The sequence below is a fragment of the Phalacrocorax carbo genome, chromosome 10 (assembly GCF_963921805.1).
Source record: "Phalacrocorax carbo chromosome 10, bPhaCar2.1, whole genome shotgun sequence".
NCBI classification, from domain to species: domain Eukaryota; kingdom Metazoa; phylum Chordata; class Aves; order Suliformes; family Phalacrocoracidae; genus Phalacrocorax; species Phalacrocorax carbo.
The window spans coordinates 23,077,790-23,093,160 of record NC_087522.1 but is presented as its reverse complement, the minus strand read 5'-3'; the positions used below and the strand labels follow the sequence as shown (position 1 = coordinate 23,093,160).

Here is a 15,371-nt window from a genome sequence, read left to right as displayed (position 1 = left end):
CCTTACTTGACTCCTCCTTTACCTTATTCACTAAGGGTAGGGGCTAACTGTATGATATCAGTGCAATGTTTCTCCTTCCCCTTCCTGAGAAGTTCAAATCACCTATAAAAATCAAGCTTCATAAAGCTGTAGTATAGACAGCTGTTTTTATAGAGGGAAGAAATAAGCCAGATCATCAAATTCCTCAGGGAACATATTTTAGGTGGGCCTGTGAACTCTGTGCAAATGCTATTTATGTCTACAAAACTGCATGTTTTATCTGAATAACTGCACTCCTACGTGACCCACTGTTAGAAAATTTGGATTATCAAGATAAATATTTGCATGCAATTTTTTTTTAGACAGGCTAAACATAAAGGTCTGGTATCCTGTTGAAAATAATAGGGCCAAAGTCCTAACTCACTCTGAGAGCGTTATCAATTTCTCAGTATCATTTTGTTGCCTGGAACAGGCAAAGATTGGATGACACAAGAGATCCCTTCTTTTCTGATTTCCTTGTCATAATTCTCCAGTATGAAGGGCCAGTTCAGGATCCATTGCATTACTTAAGTCAAAGCCTGAGGCTGTATAAAGATACTGGGAAAAGAGCTACTACTAGAAGAAATGTGTGTTCTACACACAACCATAAGGGATGAGTTCAGAGTTCAAGGCAAACCTCTAGAGCAGCAGCTCTGGACTAGGGGCTGCATTCAGCTATGCAACCCAGCCCTCCATTCCTATGAGACTGGCCTTAAGCAACTGAAGTGAACACCAGTCCCAGCAAAGCTTTTTTGTTATTCACTTTTAAACTTTGGTCCTCTTGTTTGTCTGAAGAAGCTACTGTGTAAGCACTTTGCTGTAATTTGTACCTCCTGGAAGCCAACTGAGTGCTGCAGCTGCTTCGTCCTTTCCTCACAGGCCTTCTCCAAGCCCTGCCAGGCAGTGACAAGCTCCTGGCATTTCTCACTTATTTTCTGAGCTGATGGGTGCTGGCCTACAACCATTGTCCTTCCTTTATCCAGGACCCGCTGGACTTGCTGTTTGTGGGCATTCACTTCTGCCTGCAGTTCCTGGGAATGAGACAAAAATAAAAATAGGAATAAAGGAAGGGTATGTGAGGACAAAGAGATTCTATGTGCTCCTAGTCCTAAGCAAAACTGTCAGCTGGTGACAGTGGGTAGAGTATAGCCAGTAGACACAAGGACTGTCTGTTTCTACAACAGCTGCAGGCTTGGCCGCTGGTCCCGGCCCTGCTTGTCTAAAGCTCTGCTCTTGGTGCTGCCACTGAGGGAAGAGATAAAAGTCAGTAAGGTGGCAGTAGAAAACCCTTAACTTCGCTGTACCCCCAGCATTACTCAGCAAAGTCCTCAGCCTGGTGCTCTGGCCTGGTTCTACCCCTTCTCCTTACCCTGCATCTGTCCCCCTGCCCAGCCGCCAGGGGAGTCTGGGAGATGGAGCAGGACAAGGGATGAGACACAAAGCTGGGGGATTCAGAAAAGAACGTTGAGCTGCTGATGGGAAAATAAAGTAGCCCAGAAGATGAATGGCAGGAGGATGATCTGAAGAGAGATGGTGTCAACAGTACCACGAAAATCGTGAGAATCCTGTGCCATAAAGCTTCCCCACTGGTCTTAAAACCTGTCTCATGGAACTTGCAATCAGGTGCTGCAAAATCCAGTGTTGCCTGTGGTGAAGGGCAGCTCTGAGATGCTCCACTGGCTGTGAGGAACTGCTCCAAAAAATCAAACTCTTCGGAAATTAGTGTTAACTTGTCTTTATAAATATATTGACTGTGGCTTGTTCAAACCATTTTACAAGCAGTACAGAACAACAACAACAAAAAAACATTAAATGGCTGTTATATGCTCTCCTAGAGCATTTGGCATGCACATACCGCAAGACTGCATGTATAATGAAGCAGTAAGCATAGAACTAAAACAGAATGAGCATATAACAGGCAAAATATTCAACCTAGATCAACCCACAAAGCAAACCCCTCATTTTTTTCTATTTAGTGCGAGGTACACTAGCTTTTTATCCACTTTTAATGGGAAGAGCTACCAAATTTTGCAGTTCCCACAGGAATTTAATGTTTGTTCTGAAAATCATCACCACATTGCTGACCTGTCTCAATCCACTGGAACCCTTTTAGGTGGGCTAGTGCTGGAATCAGTGAATGTACTCATTGGAAGCGTGGCGATACATTTTGCTTGCAATGGCCTTCCTGAAGCCAAAGGAGAACTGTGGAGGTGCTGTTTTGCAGGCTAGGGTGAAATGCAATGTTGCAGCATGCCATAATACGCTTGATTAAACAGGTTACCTTGTGTTTTTGCAACAGGCTTTGAGCCACATCCAAGGACTTCCCACAGTTGGTGGAACGGGCAATAGGTGATCGTTCATTAATCCAGTTCAGTTCCATGTCATGATAATGATAGAACTCATAGAGGTCCACTGCAGCTTCCAGCAACTTACGCCTCTCATCAAGAGGCACTTGCAAAGACTCAAACCTAGGGGTCATCCATTAAATCTATGTTAAAACAAAGCTGTATCCTGATTCTGCCAAGGGAATTAGGCTATGATACCATTATGAAGATTAGAAAACACTGGATACTTCTTTGCAAATACATTTCAATGGTTAGTGCTGGCTGCACAAACAAGAATCACTTCTCTAGAAGGCTACTTTTGGCAAGTAGACTTATATGATAACACTAAATACAAGCAGAGGAAAAGTGATTTACACTTTTGAAGTCCTAAGCTTGTCCTGTGATGTTTTAAGAAACTAGTCACTATTGAATGCTAGATCACTGCACCTCTTAGAAAGCAGTGGATGACCTATGGATAAGCAAAAGAGTAGAGGAGTGTAGCAGGCAAGGAGCAAGGTCCAGTAATAAAGGTTGAGGTGGGTCAACAGGCAGGTGTGTAGGTGCAGAGCAAAGCAGAGTTGTGGTACAACTGGGAGGAAAAATCACTCCTGAATATGGGTTAAACCTAATCAACCAAAAGACATTTTTCCAGATGGTAGAACAAAAAAAATCTATTTGTCACAAGAGGTGGAGACAAAAAAAGAGAGTGATACTTCACCTTTTCAGATATTTCTGTGTTTCATCCAGAATCCTCTGGGAGTCAAAGTGATTGGTGGCCATTTTCCTTGCATGAGATACAATAGAGTTCATTTTCTCTGCCAGCTCATGTGTCTCATTTTCCAGCTGTCTGTGCTGCTTGAGTAGATCACGGCTGGAGCGCAAATCATGGCCTGTCTCAGATTCCTGAAGAATTTTCTCAATTTTCTCTATCTTCTTTTTGGCATCCTATCAGGACAAGATTACAGCACACTTATACTGACCTTTCAACATAATTTTCTTTCACTTAGCCCCTCCTGTGACAGCTTCCTGGACACAGTTTTTAAACCCATATGTCCTTTCTTGTTAACATGATGGCCAGGTGTCTCTAAGAGGAATCTCCTGGAAATATTTTGTTTTGCACACTATTTTGGAGTACTCTTCTCTGTGAGACACTAAAGCAACATCATTAGAAACAGTCTCTTTGAACTATCTTTGGTGACATAATACAAAACAATCAATCTTCAAAGGCTTCAGGTTGGAACTACAACACAACAGCAGTTCTGTGACATTCTGGTATTGAAACAGCTTCATTGCACATTGTTTCTCTTTTACAATTTGCCTGGATGACAATGTACTTAATACAGTGCCATGCCTCCAACCTCCAGACTGACTCCAAGCAAGCAGTTATGTTTGCACAGCACTGACACATGCAGAGGGTTTTGATTGTTTTCCCAGTACAGGATGGCCACACAGATGCAGTGCTGAGCCTGAATTCAACAGCTTTCTGCCTTGGTGCTGTGCTGGCGCTGTTGCCCTGCTCATAGCTTTGGAGTGAGCTTCGTCAGTGTTATATTGGGTTTTCTCTCCTGAGACTGTAGACAAAATGGACACCCCAAAATACACTTTTATCTTGATGGTATTCTGTTCTTTTTTGTGAAGACCACACAACAGAGGAACCAAACTCCTTGGCCATTCCTCCCCTCTGTTCCCCATCACATCCTGACCTGGAGCAGTTCCATGAGCTGTTCTTGCTGCCCAGCTTGTCTCAGCTTGTCTCCTCGCTCTATCATCTTGCCATACAATTTCTTCCACTTCCTTTGAAGCTCTGATGACTTCTCCTGGATAGAAACTGCAGCATAATGGTTGTCTTGAATCAGTTCATTTCCTTTCTGGAGAAACAGAGCACATGATTTTTTTGAGCAGATCAGCATCTATGAAGTTTGGGACAAGATGGAATCCCTAGCTCCAAATCTGCCTTCACCTTTATCAGTGTTGCAAAGTGCTCCTCATTAGCCATCATTTCCTTCTCAGCAGTCTCATGCCGCTTCAGTTTGCGTAGAATATTTGTTGGATCACGATAGGATTCATCTGATGCAATCTTGTACTTCTCTTCCATCCATATCAAAAGCTCAGCAGCATCACGATAAAACTCCTTACAGAAACAAACAGGATTAAGTTGATTTACCTTCTGATTCTGTGTGGGTTTGTTGTAAATAACTAAAGAGTTAAACTTGCAGCTTGAGCCATTATTAACCTAAACCCACATCCTGAGAAATACAAACGACTCTATGAGCCAACTTGTGAAAGGAATTCAAGGTTCATGAGCTGAGAAGCTTCAAGGATGGATAACAGAAAGAAACATTCTCCCGCAAGGAAGATAGAGGGATGCCACAACCATGAAACGATGAAACCAGTGAGTCACAGTAACTGGGGGAAAAGTAATTCCAGCAGGGGGAGACTGCTATCACTGAAGGACTAAAGGACTATCCCTCCCCATTCCTCTTGAGCATGCACAGTGAATTAAAATCACTCTATAGCTTTGAACTTATGCAAAGAAGATACAGACCAATAGAAGAAAAGGATGCTTAGTCAGGTCAATGATTATGTATTAGATAGGCGTTGTGTATAACTTTCATGTATAAATGTCAAAAATTAATTCCAGTAAGTGTGCGTGTTAGAAGGAAACATCCCTCATGCACCTGGCACCAAATAAAGTAATGCCTGCTTTTTAACATACCCAGTGTTAAGGAGTTTTATTCCTGGTTTTTGGTGACAGGTTTTCAGTGCATCCTTGCTGTTAGGATCAAGACCTGATTCCTTTTTATAACTGTTAGGGAATGTTATATTTTTTCATATAAAAGTTGTTCTACATGGTCAACATTCTTAACCGAAGAGGTATGATCTTGAAATATTGAGTTTTTCAGCTCTCAGACTAATCTCTTTTAGTCCCTTTTTTACCACATTTACTAATCTGTTGCCTTTAATTATCAGTGAAGGTTTTAATTTTTGACAGACTATTTTAACCATAAGTGGCCCAATCCTCCACTAGAACTTTGTATCTTGGCACTGGAAGGTAAATTTGGTGCCAAAAGTACAGTTACCCTGAGTAATTTTGCCAAATTATTAAGGCCTGGAACAATAATAAGTAATGAGCAGAATAAACTTATCCATTAGACAAAATATTCTGTTGCTATTTTTCATTCAATATCTCCATTTTTGTTATGGTATGGCGTTGAAAGATTTACCACCAAAGCATCACCTGCTCCCTGGAAAGTGAAATTCTCTGTCTCACAGCCAAAGAGAAGGAGAGCTGCGGTAGGAGTGCTCAGCAGTTTGAGATTTGTCCCATATTAAGACAAAGCATAAAATTACTTCACACATGCCTGACTAAATCTGCAGTATCAGTCCTTTTACCTGCAGCTGTAGGGAATCCAACAACCTCTGTTTTCTCTCGGTATTGCTTTGTATCAGGCACTCCCACCTTCGCTGGAGAGTGACTATTCTCTCTTCAATACTACCAAGAAAAACAGGAAGTCCAATGAGGTACTAGTCATACTGGTTCCCCTTGATTGTACTAGTCATGACTATGATATAAATGGAATCTAGTTCTACACCTCCGGACAGGTGTATATCCCTTTGACAGGACAAAGGGATATATGGCCCTGCCCCATGACCATGCAGGGCACATCTGGAAAGCAGCTACTGCTTACCAGCTGCTCTGGATTTTCCTTTTGTACAGCTGTGTTACACTAGTGAATTGCAGTGATATAAGTTTGACTAAAACACCCAGATCTTTCCCTTTCCGAAATATTCCACATTAACTAACAATTTTCTCTGTGATGTAAGTGCGATGAGGCTCTGTAATGGCCTTCTAATGGTAGTAGTACTGGCAAGAAATCAGATTTTAAGAGCGATTTTATAAATTTTGGGAGGGAATTTTCAAGACATTATCACCTGTGATCACAAGAACATGGTGGTTTTGACCCAAAAGGTCCATTCTGACCGTATATTTCTATTTCTTGTTTATGCAGAGGCCCCCTATTAGGTCGTAGTGGCTCTGGCACAATAAAGGAATTACAGATGACAGTTCAGCTTTGACAAAAACATGAAGGAGCTGCTCCTAGTGAGTTATTTCTTTGTGAACTCCTCTGCAACTTTTTGAGAGCAAACATTAATTCTAATATGTGATACTGATAAATGAAGGAAAAATTGTTTTATGTAGGCATTCAATGAATTTACATTAAAGAAGTTTTAACACTATCTGTAATTTATGATACAAGGTGAATTATTCTAGCATTCTGTGAAATGCCACTTTTAACCTAAACCATTTTGCCTATTTGCCCTGAGAGCACAGGAAGTCTGTATTTTGGGGTTTTTTTAAATCCCCTTTCCCCCTGCCCCATCCAACAGATCACAGCTTGAAGGTCAACTAAATCCTGGCTCAGAGAATTTTTTTCATGTCACCCTAATCACACTCAGTCATTTATTGAAGGTAAATAAAAAAGGAAGGAGCTTGTACTCACACGTGAGATGCAAAGTGCCTGTTCTCTATGAGATTCACCCCATTTTCATTAAGTGCTTCAACTCGTCTCTTCAATGCCATCAACAGTTGTTCAAATTCCTGATGTTGCTTCAGCAGGCTTCGCACAGCATCTACATGGTCCTGCATTTAAGAAAGAAAATTTGATCAAGTTTTTTCTTGGTCATATGTTGTTTCTGTAGCAATGAAAAAAAGTTTTGGACTGTATTTCCCCCCTTCTGTGTCAGGCAGGAGGTATAGCGTACATTTTGCACATGCCTAAGGATGTTCAGGGCACAAAAAAGCAGCAGGTGTTTAGGTTTGCATCATATCTGGTTCTTCTGTTTTATGCTTCCATTATGGTTCCATTTAAGAAACCTGTATTCTGAATTTATGCCAGCACTCTGGCATATCTAGGTATGTACAATACAAAAGGCTGTAACTAAATGAAACTTTATTCCACTTAGTTGGCCCCAAATTATTGAAGTTTCAGTGTTAGCTGAAAACATAAAAGATGGTGAGATACCACAACCTCCTCCTTCTCTGATCTTGTGAATATTGCCTGCATTTGGTTTTCCCCTCCACTTGTTTTGATGTTCTTAAAATATTCAATGAAAATAAAAAGCTTTATTTTTTTAGTTAGGTTTTTACTTCACCAAAAAATATTATGTTCATGCTGGAACATATTTTTAATGGTTAGACACCGAACTGATGCATCAATTGTTTATAAACCATCTGACATGTATAAACACAACAACAAGTCACAACATTAGCTGTATTAAATTTTTTTTAGAGACAATGAGTTTCATTTTTATTAAGCTGAGTAAGAACATAGGAATGTTAGTAAGAACCTGAAAGTCTAGTTTCCAAGTTTTAAAATGCCATGACCATAAGAATGAGGAAACTGCTGTAATTAAGAAAATTGTTGCTACTCCCTGGATGGGGAGCGAAAGGAGGAGAAAGCAAAATCAGCTGCTATACATACCCCAAGGTCGTTCCCCCGGAGAAAGGCCTCATGGCCAGACAGGGCTGCATTGATACAGTCTCCCTCCCTATTGAACTTCTGCAATTCCAGGCCATCCTGCAGCTTTTTCTGTCGCTGTTCCCACGTTTTCTCCAGCGCTTTGTTCTCCTCTGCAAGCCTCTCCATGGACTGGTGGACATCAACTGTGCTGCTGTTACTGGGTTGTTTGTGGATTACTTTGCGCCCTAGCTCTTCCAGCTGCACAAACCTTCAGAGTCAAAAAGAAAAGTGAGACCTCACTGCATGAGGGCATATGAATGCTCTTTCATTAGAGCTCTTTGCTCTCTTGGCAGTGCCTAAACATTAAGCTTCCCCCCTTCCCTTTCACTCTTTTCCTGCTAGCCATGGTTTTGCACTACAAAGCGAAGCTGGTTGTTTGCTCAGGGATACATGCCAGAGGCAGTAGGTGAGATTTCCCCATTGGATTGAAAGCCCATGTAAGGAGTCTTTCTCATTAAAATGGAGAGAAGGGCCAACTCAGTATCTGGAACTTCATAACAGTGCAGAAGGAGAACTGAAGATGATGGAAACTGGAAGTTAAGGCCTGAGAAGGGAAGGACGAGGGGGAACTGAAATAAAGTGCAGATGGCACTATCTGAGTGTCGGGAAGAGCTTGTGGAATACTACTCCAAACATAGAGCTGCTCCTTCCCCCTCCATCAGCCATCAGATAAGCATGAAAAAGCTAACTGGATTTTGTGTTCTGCCATCTCCTTTTGACAGTAAGTGTCAAAAGATTTTTGAATAAACTCTAGGCATAAATTTCATATACAATTTATGTGCATAATAGACATGTTTCATCTTCACAGTACTGTTGTCACGCCCCACTTTGCCCACCCTGACAGAATCTCTCTACCTTTCTTTCTGAGACCTAATTTCTTTCAGCAGGTCCTGATGTTCCTTCAGCAATTGCTCTGCAGAAGCCACATCCACACCCATTTCTTCACTGCTCAGCTTCTCCTGAATGCCTTCTGCCCACAGCAGGAGCCTGCGGCTGTCTTGCAGGAAAGACTGTTGATTTTGGGCCCATTGCAGAATGTCCCGCTTCTTTTGGGTCTCCAGCTTGAGCTTTGCCAGAAGCCTCTCCATGTTCTCCACCTGCTCAGTGATGGCCTGGCTCTCTGCAGGGTTGGTGTCCTTAATCCTGCAAGAGGAAATAAAATGCATTCAATTGGATGAACACTTCAGGCCTTTAGAGCTTGAACCAATGCTCTTTAAAAGGAATGGATTTGGATATTTACACTTCCATTAAAAAGCAAGTCAGCTAAGGTAACAAATGTTACACACTAGCAAGAAATATTGGTGTGAATTTAGCATATTGCACAAAGTGCACCCCTGTGCAAAACTCTGGTAACACTGTTGTGGTTCAATGATTCATTCCCATTGTGAATGTACAGAAAAAATTAAAGTAAAAAACTTCAAATTAATATTTCAAATTCAAACTCCTGTGCACAATTCTCTGCTATTTTTCTTCCTTCATCCTTGCTTCCCCTGATTACCTTCTTTAAGGACCTAAATGAAACCTAGTTCAAAATGTGGAAGTAACTCCCATTAGTAGAGACAATTTGCTAGATTTGTGGTATTTATCCTCCTACAACAATGAAGTCTGGAAGCAATCACTTCACCAATCACCCAGCCATACTCAATCCAGCAGGCAAGTCAGTTCTTCAGGTTGCTGGAAAGAAAAACTTCAAGAGAAACTTCATAAGTTGCTTATTCTCTTTATAGCTGTAATTTACAACATGATCTTGGAGAACTAGCAAAGAATATGGAAACAAAGTACAGGTTTCTTACGATTTTGCAGCACTCCTAAGGTATTCAATTTTCCTCTCTATCACCAGGACCTCTCTCTCAACTGTACACAGTTTGCGCTCGTCTGACTCCAGGCCTGCAGGTGAGTACCCTGGCTCCAGAACCCTGAGTTGGATCATCTTGTCTTGCAGTAGTACTCCTATGCTCTGACAGTCCTGAAGAAAGGTCCTCACATCAGCCACTCCGATCAGCTCAGAACCCTTCTCCTCCTTCAGAGTTTCCATGAATTTCCACCTTGGAGAGAGATAACCTGATTACTTGCGTCTAGCCTCAGCCATTACCCCAAAACGTGCCTTCATCTAGAGAGCAGATTCAATTAATAGCCTTTGTTATACACGAGCTATATCCTTTTTCTATTCAGAAAAAGATTTTCTGAACAAAGATTTCATCAGGACTTAAGTGGGCTAAGTGGGTGAACACTAGCACTCCCCCACAGCCTCAAAGTTCACCTCAGTGCCATCTCAAGCAAGGGGACCCTGCTCAGGTGACCAGAACACACTGGACATGATGCCAATAAACAACAGTGGTCAAAATCAAGACCCAGCTGTCTCTCTCAGTTCCAGCTGGGTGGCAGAGTGCCGGAAGAACATATGCAACAGGTACTAAAGTGTTCTTCTTGGTGAAGTCAAACAGGGTTTGATGTTCCTTTCAATATTTGTGAAGGACACCCTCACCCTGATGTTAAGTAACCAAATCACCTGCTGCAGTGCAATACTGACAGAACTGCTCCAAAGCCAAGGCTGTCACCTGCGGGTAGATTCACATTGTGCTTTGACACACACACACAAATTGCTGTGGTTTAAATATCTCAGTGTCAGAGGCCTAGCAGCACGCCCCCAGTCCCGGAGGCATGACAGCAGGCTCAGGGCCAGCCTAGGGCCCGAGCAACTGAGGTCTGCCCCCTTCCCTCTGGTGATGGCAGGGACAGGCTGCCAGGCAGCAGTGAGGACTGGGACTCACTTCTGGCCCTGGCTACCATCCCAGGCCTGCCCTGCTCACCTCCCTGTAGGACTGGCCCTGCATGCTGAGGCCCCTCTGCCCATGCTGTCTCCCCATCCCAAAGGGAGCAGCCAGCCCTCACTGCACCCTGACGGTCTGGCCTCACACCACAAATGGGCTTCCCAGCCCAAGGTGAGGTCCCCTCACCACAGACTAGTCAGGCCATGGGGACAGTGGGCATCCTGTCCTGCTCCTGGGTGGGGCAGTGGGACAGGCCCTGGCTGTGAGGCCCAGCCTGGGCCCCAGGAAGCAGCTCCTGCCCATTGCCCCAGTCTGTGTTTGCTGGTGACAGCTGCACCTGAACGCAGCAAACGCCAGCCACAGGTGAAAACTTCCCCTCAGGCCAATTCTGGGAGTTAGAAATCTATCAGGCAGGTATTCTCTCAGTGTAGACTAGATGGGCACAGAAGGTCAACTCTCCAATTGCCCCCATGAGACAGACCTGTGTTTTATCAGTAGCACCTTTACCTGCTGTTGATCTCTTCCAGCCAAATCTGGATCTCAGAATATTTGCTGGGACTGATCTTTCCGTATTTAACACCTAAGTTTTCAATATCTCCCAGCCAGCCTTTGCCTGCAGCCAGTTCCGTTAAAAAGCTCTAAAATAATAAAAATACAAGAATGCAGAACTTGAGGTTTTTCCATTTCTATGGACACGATTCTTAATAATCCATCATATCCACTCATCTGCCACTTTCACAGCCGACTTCTCCATTTACCTGCCTGCTGACACCATACACACCTGCGTATGCATTCCCCTATAGCCCTCCTGACCTCCCCTGGTGTGCACATTATGCCTGTGCATGTACTTCTCACTCCATTGGGATGCAGGATTTTTTTCATCATCTGGCATTTTTCTTCAAGTGGCATAAGACAAACCACAAAAAGAGACCTTTTGTACCATGATCTTAGTACAGGATATCACATCCACAGAAGTTAAAGGCCCATAATTACATCAGCTTCAATAAACTTGGCATAGTTTATATGAAAGAAATATTTGATCTATGAATGACTCCATAAATTGAAATGAATGAAAAGGCTCTCAAAACTTCCTTTCTCAACTTCATCTATTCTCCCAAGGTCAATCTGATTTAAAAGGTGTCATCTGTGAGCAGGGAAAAGGGGTACCTGATATTTCTGCTGCACAACCTCCACATTGTCTGCTTGAGGCTGAAGAGTCCGGAAAATATTCTCTTTATCTTTCATCCACGACTGAAATTCTTTGCAAGAGCTACAGAAGCGGTAATATCCTATCATGTCCTCCAAAGCCTTTTTTCTGTCCTGTAAAAATGATAAAGACTTAACTATTGCTGTAGTAACTCCTTGCCATTTGAAGGAAAAAAAAAAAGATCCATGTATTTAAACTACAATACACAGATGGTAGCTTAGCAGTTTTGCCAGACAATGCTAAAAGAGAACAGGTTACCTTAAGATCACAATATTTCTTCCCAGAGCAACAGTGGTTTAAAAGCATAAGAGAAGCAGTTGGAGAGTGCTCAGCCCCTGACAGGCTGCAAGGCCACTGTGCTGCTTGTTGCTGCTGACTTAAGATTTACTTCAGAAATCTCAGAAATATGTAAAATTCCCATACAACATGTTTTTGTTGGTCTTTAGGGCAGGATTGGGACAGGTGGGGCTGAAAAGTAATGAATGAAGAATGCAGATTACAGTGGTTTGGGGTTTTTTTGTATCAGGTGAGACAGCCCAAAGATTTAGAAGTGGCAGCAAGCAAACATTAAGGGGTGGGGGGCAGAAATTTACACAAAAAAAATCCACACTTCATAAAGTAAAAAGACTAGAAGGTAAATGGGAAGTTTGCCAATATAAAATGCATTTTTATGCAAAACTTCGGTGATAATCTCAAGCCTTGAAGTCCCACAGGACTCCACAGGACTGAGGCACATTATTAAGCTGAAAAGCAGAAGCCAGTGCAGCACATAACCTCAGTTCACGTTGCTTTGGACTTGACTATTTTTGTGAACTGCAAAGCGTTGGAGGGGATACTATACCTCAGCCATGTTCTGCAGATTTTCATAAAGTGTATCTATTTCATCCTGGGTCTTCCGGATATTCTCTGGAAGAAAATGAACATCTGGACTGGAGGTTCCAGGGAATGCAATTTCATATATTGCCCGGGTTCGACTGAATGGTAGCTTAGTTGTCTTTTGGTTTAAGTCATTTGGGGCTTCTGTCTTCACCATCTGTTAAGCAAAATTTAAACAGAATCAATGGGTAAATATTTCTGGTTTGGATAAAAATTTCACATGAAAGGAAAATTTGGACTTGCTAGTTCAAATCACAGCATTCTGACCGTTTAAACAAAACATTTCCAGTATTTGAATCTGTTTCTTTTGTTTTATCCTGAAAGAATAAACCAAATAACTGAAAATCATTTCAGTTTTGTTTGAAGAAGTAGTTTCATTTAGCTTATTTTAAAATATATCGATTCAGTAAAAAAATCTCATTCTGGGCCCATATTAAGGTTAGGGGTTTTTTAAAAAAACTTTTAAAATTGCCAACAAACTAAGGAATTGACTATGCTCACAATTCTATTTGTGGTGATGTTTTAGTATCTGAACATTTTTGGTTTCAAAGCCTGTGAGCGCCCTTGTGAATAAATGCTTTTATTTGTACATCAATACCATCTTGTCGCATCCTTTTTCATGTTTAATAACAAAGCAATACATTTCTGTTCTAAAAAAATTTAATGTTGGAATGATGAGGTAAAGGAAAGACCCAAAATGCTCATAGCTCTCAAACTAGTTTGGCTAAACATTGAGAGATCATAGGAACCTGAAAGAAGCAAGTGATGAAATGTGTCATTCATCTTCCCTGACTTCTGCTGTCAAATGACCTATCTCAAGTCAAAAGTTCCCTTTCTAGTCAGTGAAAAAAGAGGGGCATTTGCAGATGTTGACTTCATCCCATGTGCTTTAGGCATCCATCCTGGGATGGTATGAATTGTTCCTGCATTTCTCCACAGAATTCTGTGATTCTGTGGAGCTCTGGGATGGTTCATCACTACATTAGGATGCAGAAAGAATTTGTAAAGATGTTTAGATTAAATGTCTGCTTTTTAAAGCTGACTGAAATGAATAACCTTATGAGAAAGAAGGTGTTTGTGAGGACCGGTAGAGGGAACTAATATGATGAGCATATTTCTAGCATTTCACAGAACACTAACTAGGTGGGCTACAAGTGGCCAATGAACTTATTTGTCATCTAAAAATTTGCCTCAATTCTAATTAAACATTTATTCTGAATTTAAAAAATGCTCTTGTTTAGCCCATTTGGAATATTCTGTTCTGGCAAAATCAAAATATTTTACATAATTAAAAAACATTTCAAGTTCTTCAACAAAATGTGACACAGCCCCTCATGTACTTACTGCAGCTGGAGCTTGCTCTGCTGCAATGTCAGCCTGCTCTTTCAGGCGTCTCATCTCAGAGGAATAGGCTGCAATCTCCTTCTCCAGGCGCAAGTGACGATGCAACAGCGCTTCGGCACTCGATTCATCTTTTCCGTAGTCCTTGCTGGCCAGAAGGGGCTGCCTTTCTCGCAACCATGAATTTGCTTCATCGATGTCAGCAAAGTACTGAAGAAACACAGGAAAGAAAACAATTGGTTTCATCCTGAAAATATCATATCCAGCTCCTTCTGCTTTTGAAAATAACGAATAAGGCAGAAATGCCATTAGGTCTGTAGCTCTAAGGTTACTTTCAGGTGTTGTGAAAGCTATGAATAAGGTAGCTCTAAATCCATGATATATTTTATGATCACATTAAGCACAGATCATTCACAAATCACAGTGAGTTAATAGATTCAAGGACTGCCTATGTAACTCTTTAAAAACTCCTAATTAACTAAAACTTTATGGTGCTTAATAGCAGCAGTAAAAGGAACCCACAATGTACAACGTTGGTAGGCACACATAATTCCAACAGATATTTACTAAAGGTTCTAAGGAATAGTCCAAAAACAAATAATGAACTCAGTCTACAACAAAAGCTTTCTTCTTTTTTCCAGAACTTGCAGTCTGCCTGGCTATGGTTGTAAAGAAGCAAAACAAAATTTTGAGACATAGAATAAAGCTACAACAGAAAAAAAGAAAACCCATAGTAGTGAAGGAAAAAGAATGAACTAAAACACCATATTGATGTTAAACATACTAGATAGAAGAGAGAATTTAGACTTTGTCAAGAACAAAGCTGTTAAGTTTTGTTCCAGAGTCTCATGGGAACACCATGGGAGGAAGGAGAATAAGAATACCTGAGATAATGTTATGTGATTTGCGAATGCTGTTTTTTATAGGAACACTTTATTTACAAGATATGTGAATGTTGGTAGGTGTAAAAGTGTAGATCAGAATGGCAGGGTCAAACATTTCCCAGGCTTTGGGAAGTTCATGGTCAAGCCAAGTCTTGTGGCATATTTCTTTTGTTGTTGGGTTGTTTGGGTTTGGGTTGGCTGTTTGGGTTTTTTGTTTTTTTTTTTTTTTTTTTTTTTTTTGTTTTGGGGGGGGGCGGGCACGGGGAGGAGGGTTGGGTTGGGTTGGGTTGGGGTTTTTTTTGTTTGTTAGTTTGTTTGGTTTTTTGTTTTGGTGGGTGGTTTTTTCTGATTTGAAAAATGTCACATAGCTACCCAGATCCCACCCTCAAAAAAAGACTGCATCAGCAGTATTATGTGAGCTATTTCCA

The 15,371-nt window shown here is 41.5% G+C and overlaps 1 protein-coding gene across 1 annotated transcript in view; it reads right to left on the bottom strand.

Moving 5' to 3' along the window:
* SPTBN5 (spectrin beta, non-erythrocytic 5) overlaps positions 1-15,371 on the bottom strand; it is a 99,391-nt gene that overhangs the window by 68,858 nt on the left and 15,162 nt on the right. The window contains 14 exon segments of the mRNA XM_064462471.1: positions 849-1,049; positions 2,300-2,486; positions 3,061-3,287; positions 4,046-4,210; positions 4,303-4,473; positions 5,736-5,835; positions 6,845-6,984; positions 7,826-8,072; positions 8,720-9,007; positions 9,658-9,909; positions 11,143-11,273; positions 11,803-11,955; positions 12,684-12,875; positions 14,063-14,269. Coding sequence (XP_064318541.1) covers positions 849-1,049; positions 2,300-2,486; positions 3,061-3,287; positions 4,046-4,210; positions 4,303-4,473; positions 5,736-5,835; positions 6,845-6,984; positions 7,826-8,072; positions 8,720-9,007; positions 9,658-9,909; positions 11,143-11,273; positions 11,803-11,955; positions 12,684-12,875; positions 14,063-14,269 — 2,661 coding nt within the window.